We start from the raw sequence: 10,588 nt of genomic DNA, 5'->3' as shown, positions 1-10,588 counted from the left end.
TTGGCCAGGGATTCGCAGCGATGTCCATAGGTGGTGTACGGCATGCCGCGAATGCCAGTTAGTAAATCCAGCGGCCATTCCAAAAGTGCCTTTGCGCCCTCTACCATTAATCGAGACCCCGTTCGAAAGAATTGGGATGGATCTCATTGGGCCATTAGATCAGTCAACACGAGGGTATTACTTTATTTTAGTTCTGGTGGACTATGCAACGCGATATCCGGAAGCAGTGCCGCTTTGCAATATCTCCGCACGTAGTATTGCGGAAGCGCTCTTCCACATCATCTCCCGAGTCAGAATCCCCAAAGAGATTCTGACTGATCAAGGCACGATGTTCATGTCACGCACACTGCGCGAACTGTATGGGTTATTGGGAATCAAGCCAATCCGCACCAGCGTTTATCACCCACAAACGGACGGCTTAGTCGAATGGTTTAATCGCACCCTCAAAAACATAATTAAAAAATTTGTAAGCGAGGACGCACATAACTGGGATAAATGGCTCAAACCCCTGCTTTTTGCAGTGCGAGAGGTCCCAAAAGCCTCCACGGGGTTCGCCCCATTCGAATTATTATATGGGCGTAAGCCACGTGGCATCCTAAATGTGCTGCGGGAAAATTGGGAGGAGGGACCTTCCCTGTGCAAAAATAAAATTCAATACATTATTGACCTGAGTGCAAAACTCCACACACTCACACACCTAACCCAGGGGAATTTGCAGCAGGCTCAAGAACGTCAAGTCCACCTGTACAACAGGGGCACGCGCCTTAGGGAATTCACACCGGGAGACAAAGTACTGGTGTTATTGCCCACATCAAGCTCTAAATTAATCGCCAGGTGGCAAGGACCCTTTGAGGTCACACGGCGAGTCACGGACGTCGACTATGAGGTGAGGTGAATGGACAGGGGCGGGGCGTTACAGGTATACCACCTCAATCTATTAAAAAGTTGGAGCGAGGAGGTCCCCATGGCACTGGTGTTGGTGGTTCCAGAGAAGGCGGAGCTGGGGCTGGAGGTTCAAAAGGAAAAATCGGCATCACCCACCGCTCCGGTCCCCTGTGGAGCCCACCTCTCCCCGACCCAGCTCGCAGAGGTCGCCCGGTTGCAAACAGAATTTTCTGACGTGTTCTCGCACCTGCCCGGCCGCACCCACCTCATAGAACACCACATTGAGACGCCCCCGGGGTTGGTAGTGCGCAGCCGCCCTTACAGACTTCCCAAACACAAGAAAAAGGTGGTTCGGGAAGAACTCGAGGCCATGCTCGAAATGGGCATTGTCGAGGAGTCCCACAGTGACTGGAGCAGTCCAGTGGTCTTGGTTCCCAAGGCCGACGGGTCGGTCCGATTCTGTGTGGACTATAGAAAAGTCAACGCGGTGTCTAAATTTGACGCGTACCCAATGCCTTGTATTGACGAGTTGCTCGATCAACTAGGCACAGCTCATTTTTATTCGACACTGGATTTGACAAACGGATATTGGCAGATCCCCTTGACTCCACTATCCCGAGAGAAAATGGCCTTTTCCACACCGTTTGGCTTACACCAGTTCATCACACTTCCGTTTGGGCTGTTTGGGGTGCCCGCTACGTTCCAGCGGCTTATGGATAGGGTCCTCCGCCCCCACACCACCTATGCGGCCGCATACTTAGATGACATTATTATTTATAGTAATGACTGGCCGCGGCACCTAAAACACCTGAGGGCCATCCTGGGGTCGCTGAGACGAGCGGGGGCTCACAGCCAACCCGAAGAATTGTGCGATTGGGCGGGTGGAAGTACAGTATCTGGGCTTCCACTTGGGCAATGGGCAGGTGCGTCCCCAAATCAATAAGACGGCAGCAATTGCAGCCTGCCCGAGGCCCAAGACCAAAAAGGGGGTGAGGCAGTTCCTGGGGCTGGCTGGCTACTATCGTAGGTTTATACCTAATTATTCGGACATCACCAGCCCGCTGACTGATCTCACTAAAAAGGGGGCACCAGATCCGGTCCAGTGGATGGAGCAATGCCAGCAGACTTTCTCTAAGGTAAAGGCTGCACTGTGTGGGGGGCCACTGTTACACTCCCCTGACTTTTCTCTCCCGTTTGTTTTACAGATGGACGCATTGGACAGAGGGCTGGGGGCTGTTCTGTCCCAGGAGGTGGAGGACCCTGCAGTGCTGTACATCAGCCGCAAGCTGTCGGTGCGCAAGGGCAGGTACAGCACCATAGAGAAGGAATGCCTCGCCATCAAGTGGGTGGTTCTCACCCTCTGCTACTATATGCTGGGGTGCCCTTTCACCCTCTGGTCAGACCACGCGCCCCTGCAGTGGCTCCACTGCATGAAGGATGCCAACGCGTGGATCACCCGTTGGTATCTGGCACTCCAGCCGTTTAAGTTCGAGGTGGTCCACAGGCTGGGGGCGCAGATGGTTGTGGCGGACTTCGTCTCCTGTCAAGGGGGGGCGGAGTTGGCTGCAGGCCAGACGGCTGCCCGGCCTGAGTCAGGCGGTGGAGGTATGTGGCAGCGGGGGCGTGGTCAAGCGTCGGTCTGTGAATGGAGGGCGGAGTCGGGGAAGGTAAGTGGCGGATTCACTGCATCTGACGGGAATTAACCTGTGTTTGTGTGTATTCCCCAGTGACCGCACCCTATAAGAGGAGAGGGAGAGCGGAGGAAGGGAGCTACTCCCCAACCTGGAGACTTGTGTGCGTGCGTGTGTGTATGGGTAGTTAAGGCTGAAAAGCTAAAATAAACAGGTTTTTGAGAACTCAGTTCTGGCCTGCCGTGCTTATGTGCTCCACCCACCTAGAACACTTGCTACAACCACTTAAACCGAGGGCACGTCATGACCAGGACCAGAGTGTATCGAGACCAAGATAAGACTAAGACTTTGAGGGGCTGAGACCAAATCAAAACCAAGACCAAAGCAGGGCAAGACCAAGTCAAGACCAGGACCAGACCAGTGGGTGTGAAGGGGGTAGGGAGGGTTGATGGCTGTTAATGGTAATGAAAATTTCAAATTAGCAATGAGTCATGTTATTGGTTGCATTTGAAGCCAGAAGTTTTACATCCAATCACAATAATGATGTTAAAAAATAAATCAGACAATACACAGGCAATTTGGTGATATCCCCACAGTTGTGGTCTTGACCTGTCTTGAAATAAAATCCTGAATTTCTATGTCCAAGACTAAGATAAGACAGAGGAAAAATGTGGCCAATTCCAAGACAAGACCTTCAAAAAGTGGTCTTGAGACTAAGGCCCAATCCCAATTCTAATTTCTACCTCTCCCCCTCCCCCTCCCCCTTCCCCTTGGCCCTTCCCCTTGAAACTGAGCTACAAGGGATAGGGCTTGAAATTCAACCCCTACGTATTGGGATAGCCCTTCAACGATCGCATACGTCATCGCGTACCTCCGTCAGCGTTTACGTTAGCAAAACGCGACCAAATGCGTCATTGGCTGCGACCAGCCACTACAGTCAGAGCCAGAGGCAGAACCAGAAATCTCTGCTGAAATGCCATCTGCTGCTGTTGTGATCACTGTGTCCTGGGCTATAGGCCTCTTTTTACGGTTGTCTGCAGCTAAACGGAGAAATGCCAGTAGACGAAGACGTTTACGACACCTGGGAGCAATAATTAACGATTTGATGGTATGTATAATGTAACGTTATGACAAACACGTTAGTTTAGCCAAGCTACACAACATACAAGCTAGCGTTAGCATGTATTGGTTACTTTGCATCCTATCGCTTGTGATACACATGAATACATTTTTTATCTGTGTTCATCTGATAACTGAAAATAATGAAAATGTGAAGCATGGATGCATGGTAGGTACAGTGAATTCATTGGTTGGGTGAATGGAAGGCCACAGACACTAGCTAAACAAATCCTTCCTTCTTTTCTTTTTCAGACGAGTCATCCTACATACTGTAGACTGGATTACAAGATGCCCATCCTGCGTCTGTGGTTCAATGTAGAGTCAGAGTTGAAACGGGACTTTCGCCTCAGCAGAAGGGCTATGGATAGTGTGCAGAAACTGCTACAAACAGAACAGGACCATGGCTGGGGTAGTCAGCTAGAAGTCATTGTCTATGTCTACTGGCTGGCTCATGGACTGTCTTATACCGTTGTCTCCAGAGTTTTCAATATACCCAAATCCACAGTTCACCGCATTGTCCACAAAGTAGCAAATAAGATCTGCACCAATCTGCACCGTGCCATCTCTTTCCCCAAGACTGGAGAGCTGCATGCAGTCGGCCAAGGATTTGCCCAACTTTCAGGGAGCCCTGCATTCAGCAATGTTGTGGGTGCAATAGACGGAAGCCACATACGGATTAAGCCACCAGCACGGCACAGAATAGACTATTTGAATTACAAAGGATTCTATTCAATTAACATGCAGGCAATATGTGATTCCAGTGGAAAGTTTTTGGACATCTTTGTTGGCTACCCGGGGTCAGTTCACGACACACGAGTCATGAAAAACAGCAGGTTTTATACAGCAAGACAGTACCCTCCACCAGGCTACATTCTCCTAGGAGATGGTGGCTATCCATGTTTGGACACACCTATCTGCCTCATTACACCATACAAGGAGCCAGTTACTGGACCAATGCAGGGGCGCTTCAATCATTACCATGCCAAGGGCCGCAGCATAATCGAAAGGGCTTTTGGTGTAATGAAGAGCAGGTGGAGGTGTACTCTTTTCAAAGCCCTGGAGATTAAACCGATCTTTGCACCTCAGGTCATTGCATCCTGTGCCTTTCTGCACAACATCTGTCTGGAGAATGGGGACCTGCTGGAGCCAGATGACGATGTGGTACAGGACCTGCTAGATCCCCAAGCTCCCCGGGAGCCCCTAGCAGCTAATGAGACATCTGGAAATGCATCAAGGGACAGACTGGCTGCCCAGCTGTGACTTTGTAGGCTTGTGGAGTGTACTTTTTTTTTTTTTAATACTGAAACTTATTTAAAATGTTCTTTTTTGACACTTTGTTTTTCATTGACCTCAGGAATGTATATTGTTATATTTTTATCCTAATACATCTTTTCATGCCAATATCCGTTTCAGATGTTATTAATGTGTGGTTGGTGTGGTAATCATGCTCTCAAACTGGTAAAAAACATAGTGCACTTTATTAGGCCGCTACATTATTCAAATGTACTAGCGGTACTCCTGTTGCACGATTTATGAAAAACATATATATATATACATATGAAAAATAGAAAAGTATTTTAGTAAAGTAAAAAAAAAAAACAGCTGCTTATCCCTTCACATCAGTCAGCATTGAAGTGCAAAAAGTCAGTCAAACATGTAAACATTGCACACAATACACATTAAGAACACATTAAGAACACATTAAGAACACATTAAGAACTTCAAATGAAAAAGAGAAATAAATAAAAATGGGAAGAACTGTACTGAAACAAAAAAGTTTTAAATCGAGTCAACTTTCTTATATTTGAGACATGTAAAGTTTGTCTTTACCTGACATGTTTGTACGGTGTAGCTTCCGTCTTCCTCAGAGGGTCACACTGGTGTTGGGGTGTGACGTGCTGATTAAAGCATGTCACATGCCAACACCAGTGTGACCCTCCGAGGAAGACGGAAACTACACAGTCCAAACATGTCAGGTAAAGACAAACTTTACATGTCTCAAATATAAGAAAGTTGACTTGATTTAACAAGAAGACAAAATGAACTCAAAGTTTTTCTACCAATTTTTCAAAAAGACCCAAAAAGCGCTCCGTCTTCTCCTCGGTCTCCTCATGGCGCTTCTGCGCCTTCTCACTCTCCTGTGCAAGGAAATTTATCAAGTCTAACTTCCTCTTCCTCTTCTTCTTTGGGGACGGGGTTGGGGGAATAGGAGCAGGGCTAGAGGTAGTAGATGTGTCAGCATCAGAGATGCTGGCTGCCATGGGAAAAAAGGTGTCTGAGGAGGGCCCGGCGATTTCCTGAAATGAAGAAAATATTACATTTAGTAGATGCTTTTTTCCAAAGCGAGAAAAAAATGTGAAGGTATTTTAGTCCAGAATTGGTTGGTGTGTACAATTCAAGTAAGTTGAAATATAGTTTTTGAAAACAAAAAGAATAACATACTGGTTTGCATTCCACAACGTTAAACCATACACATTATCAGTCTTTACAAAGACCACCAAAAAAATAATCCATGGCAGCATCTTTACCATCAGAAGAAGTGTGGGATCCCAACACCTCGTGCATGTCCTCAAAAAACTGCCATGTGCACGCAGTTGTTTGGCCCTCATCTGTCCCACTCCCAGAGAGTGGATTTTTCAGCTCCTGCAGTAAGCAAATAGAAATTTGTATTTATGAAAACATCCTTGCATTGCTAACTGAAAATCATTTAAATAATACATTCATCCATCTACTAGAACGACATTGCTGCCCACATACCTTATACTTCTTTTTCAAGTTCTCCCACTTTTTTGATGCTTGCTGGGAGGTCACCTTTCCCTCCAGGCCAAGCTCCTTGATCAGCGTCCTGTATCATAAATATGAGGAGTGATGTAAACATTGTGAAGAGCAAGCTAATGTAGGGTGTGATTTGTTAACTAACACCACTGAATGGGATATCTTTGGCGCTTCGTGCACCACATCCAACAGAATGAGGTGTCAGAACACTCATGTAAACAATAAAAGCGAGAATAACAGAACAAAACGTACGCAGTCAAGCAACCGAAAACAATACTCACTCCCAAAGCTTTTTAGCAGCAGCTTTGGATTTCAGAAATCGTTGCTCATTCTCAGCTCGAAAGCGAATCAAGCGGCGTGTTTCCTCTGGATTCCCTAGTTCAAGTACACAGGGATGGGAAGCTGGTTAACGTAACGACACAACAGAAAAGCAGATCCTCTGTTGTTTGTAATTACTTGAGCTAACTGCTAAATAACAACTTTGTTCACAATTTTCATTGCATCAACCGATCACACAACGTTAATGTTATAGTACGTTAACGTTAATAGGCTAGTTAACACTATTGACGTAGTAATAGAACGGTTATAACAACTTACGTAAATAATGGAGAAAATACTTACATTTATGACAATCTTTCGCCGCGGGAACCGCCATCTTTCTGAAATCCGCATGAAATCTCGCTGAAATCCGCATGGCATTGTGGGAAATCACTCAAACCCCTTCGTTCGGCGTCAGCTCCAGGAAAATCTCCGTTTGGAGGGGTACAGAAGCCCTACCCCTTCCCCTACCCCTCCACGTTAACTGGGATTGGGATACCCCTACCCCTTCACGTGAACGCGCAAAATGGAGGGGAAGGGCCAAGGGGTAGGTCCAAGGGGTGAAATGGGATTCGGCCTAAGACATGTCTCAAGTACTAAAACACTAGCTTCATCCAAGCCCTTCATTAAAAAAAGCACTTTCATGCTGCATGGCAGTTTTGTTTCTATGACAACAATAATTTGAAACATATCAATGCTCTAACTGCTGTATGATTGAGTGCCTGAAAAGGAGCAATGGCATACACTCTCTCCTCACTGGGAACAATTGAAAAAAGATGCTAGCGCTCAGGAAAAAAAAAAATGCTCTCACCTTCCATGAGTAAGAATTCAAGTTCAAAAGATATTTTGGGCTATTTACAATATTTATGGCATTTGGATGTGCTGATTTTCATACAGCACACCAATAAAGGGCTATCTGTATAAAATGATAATATGTTCTTAAATGGTTGCCATAATAATGATGTATATATGGAAGGAAGGGTATAGAATAGATTTATTTAAAGGATTAGAGGACACTGGATGGATGGATAGGGGGATTGAGCTTAATAAAGTCCATGTACAACATTTGTATAACTTGCTAAATTCTCATCTCATCTCATTATCTCTAGCCGCTTTATCCTTCTACAGGGTCGCAGGCAAGCTGGAGCCTATCCCAGCTGACTACGGGCGAAAGGCGGGGTACACCCTGGACAAGTCGCCAGGTCATCACAGGGCTGACACATAGACACAGACAACCATTCACACTCACATTCACACCTACGGTCAATTTAGAGTCACCAGTTAACCTAACCTGCATGTATTTGGACTGTGGGGGAAACCGGAGCACCCGGAGGAAACCCACGCGGACACGGGGAGAACATGCAAACTCTGCACAGAAAGGCCCTCACCGGCCACGGGGCTCGAACCCGGACCTTCTTGCTGTGAGGCGACAGCGCTAACCACTTACACCACCATGCCGCCCCTTGCCAAATTCTCATCTCATCTCATTATCTCTAGCCGCTTTATCCTTCTACAGGGTCGCAGGCAAGCTGGAGCCTATCCCAGCTGACTATGGGCGAAAGGTGGGGTACACCCTGGACAAGTCGCCAGGTCATCACAGGGCTAACACATAGACACAGACAACCATTCACACTCACATTCACACCTACGGTCAATTTAGAGTCACCAGTTAACCTAACCTGCATGTCTTTGGACTGTGGGGGAAACCGGAGCACCCGGAGGAAACCCACGCGGACACGGGGAGAACATGCAAACTCCGCACAGAAAGGCCCTCACCGGCCACGGGGCTCGAACCCGGACCTTCTTGCTGTGAGGCGACAGCGCTAAACACTTACACCACCGTGCCGCCCCTTGCCAAATTCTCATCTCATCTCATTATCTCTAGCCGCTTTATCCTTCTACAGGGTCGCAGGCAAGCTGGAGCCTATCCCAGCTGACTACGGGCGAAAGGCGGGGTACACCCTGGACAAGTCGCCAGGTCATCACAGAGCTGACACATAGACACAGACAACCATTCACACTCACATTCACACCTACGGTCAATTTAGAGTCACCAGTTAACCTAACCTGCATGTATTTGGACTGTGGGGGAAACCGGAGCACCCGGAGGAAACCCACGCGGACACGGGGAGAACATGCAAACTCCGCACAGAAAGGCCCTCACCGGCCACGGGGCTCGAACCCGGACCTTCTTGCTGTGAGGTGACAGCGCTAACCACTTACACCACCGTGCTGCCCCTTGCCAAATTCTGAATAGCTAAATGAAAACTAACTTTACCAGAGGGATTTCTGCATGAACAAACAGCATATTAAGCAAGGCAATTCCCGTTTTCATCTAGCTCAAAAACAAACTTAAATGTTCTAATCTAATATGATGTCTCAGTGTCATGACAGGTAACTGACATGTCACCAAGATGAAAAACAAACACCATTTATTTACAATAATTTTAAATTGATAAAAACTTAGTGACCTTTAAAAATATAAATAAAGCTTATATTTGTAAGGAATAAATGTGAATACTCCAGAAAGACCTATGATAAAACACATGATAGGCTGACCTGTCTTAATATCCAGTTTCATTTAGTTCAGCAAACACGGATTTCTTTCATGTTGGCTATAAACATATGATAAACATGCTCACCGAACACTGGCACTCCTGTTTGACATGTTCAGAGTGATAACAAACCCTCTTTGTAATATTTTCATGATCGACTTGAACACTGGGTTGGATTGACTGGTAAAGTTATCAATTGGTTAAATTCATACTTAAAAGATAGAAGCTTCTTTGTTACCATGGGAAATTGTTCCTCAACGTCAATGTCCTTGACCTGTGGTGTCCCCCAGGGGTCGATTCTTGGACCATTACTATTCAACCTTTATATGCTCCCACTTGGGCAAATTATCAATAACAATTCAATTTTGTATCACTGCTATGCAGATGACACCCAAATTTATTTTTGCTTTATCACCTAATGATTATGCCCCCCTTGAATGTCTCTACCAGTGTATCGATCAAATCAACAACTGGATGTCACAAAATTTTCTTCAGCTGAACACAGATAAAACAGAAGTAATTCTATTTGGGAAAAAAGATGAAAGACTCAGGATTACCACTATTCTTGACACAAAAGGGATTAAAACTAAAGAAATGGTTAAAAATCTTGGTGTTTTCATTGACAGCGAGCTAAACTTTGACAGTCACATGAAAGCAATCACTAAAACGACATTTTATCACCTAAAAAACATTTCCAAACTAAGAGGACTTGTGTCAAAAAATGATCTGGAAAAACTGATACATGCCTTCATCTCTAGTAGGGTTGATTACTGCAATGGCCTTTTCACAGGCCTGCCAAAAAAGACCATCAAACGACTTCAGGTGATTCAAAATGCAGCAGCTAGGGTTCTCACACGAACAAAAAGAACAGAGCACATTACTCCAATTCTAAGGTCCCTTCACTGGCTTCCAGTAAGCTACAGAATTGACTTTAAAGTATTGCTGCTGGTGTACAAATCTCTAAATGGTACAGGGCCCAATTACCTCTCTGATATGTTGCAGCGGCCTAACCCAATCAGATCTACCAGATCGCAACAGAAAAATTTACTATTAAAACCTGTTGTCAAAACAAAGTATGGTGAAGCAGCTTTTAGCTACTATGCAGTGCAGCTATGGAACCAACTGCCAGAGGACATTAAAAATGCTCCTGCTGTTGGCAGCTTCAAATCTAGGTTAAAGACCAAGCTGTTTTCAGATGCTTTCTGTTAAATAATTAATATTGTCTTCTTTATATGTTTTATAATCTTTACTTTTACAGTCTCTGCATGTTTCAAATTTTACTTAACTTTTATTCTATTTTATTCT

At 45.7% G+C, this 10,588-nt stretch overlaps 1 protein-coding gene across 1 annotated transcript; it reads left to right on the top strand.

The window, feature by feature from the left end:
• The first annotated feature begins 3,923 nt into the window (after window positions 1-3,923).
• Window positions 3,924-4,895, top strand: LOC132888257 (putative nuclease HARBI1). The gene has a single exon (XM_060924331.1). The coding sequence runs from the start codon at window positions 3,924-3,926 to the stop codon at window positions 4,893-4,895; it is 972 nt and encodes a 323-aa protein (XP_060780314.1).
• Window positions 4,896-10,588: the final 5,693 nt, after the last annotated feature.

The sequence above is a fragment of the Neoarius graeffei genome, chromosome 6, assembly GCF_027579695.1.
Source record: "Neoarius graeffei isolate fNeoGra1 chromosome 6, fNeoGra1.pri, whole genome shotgun sequence".
In the NCBI taxonomy this organism is placed as follows: Eukaryota; Metazoa; Chordata; class Actinopteri; order Siluriformes; family Ariidae; genus Neoarius; species Neoarius graeffei.
This window is presented reverse-complemented; position numbering and strand designations above follow the sequence as displayed.

Excerpts from the sequence above, each read along its gene's own strand:
- LOC132888257 (XM_060924331.1), top strand. The coding sequence starts at position 3,924 with ATGCCCATCCTGCGTCTGTGGTTCAATGTAGAGTCAGAGTTGAAACGG.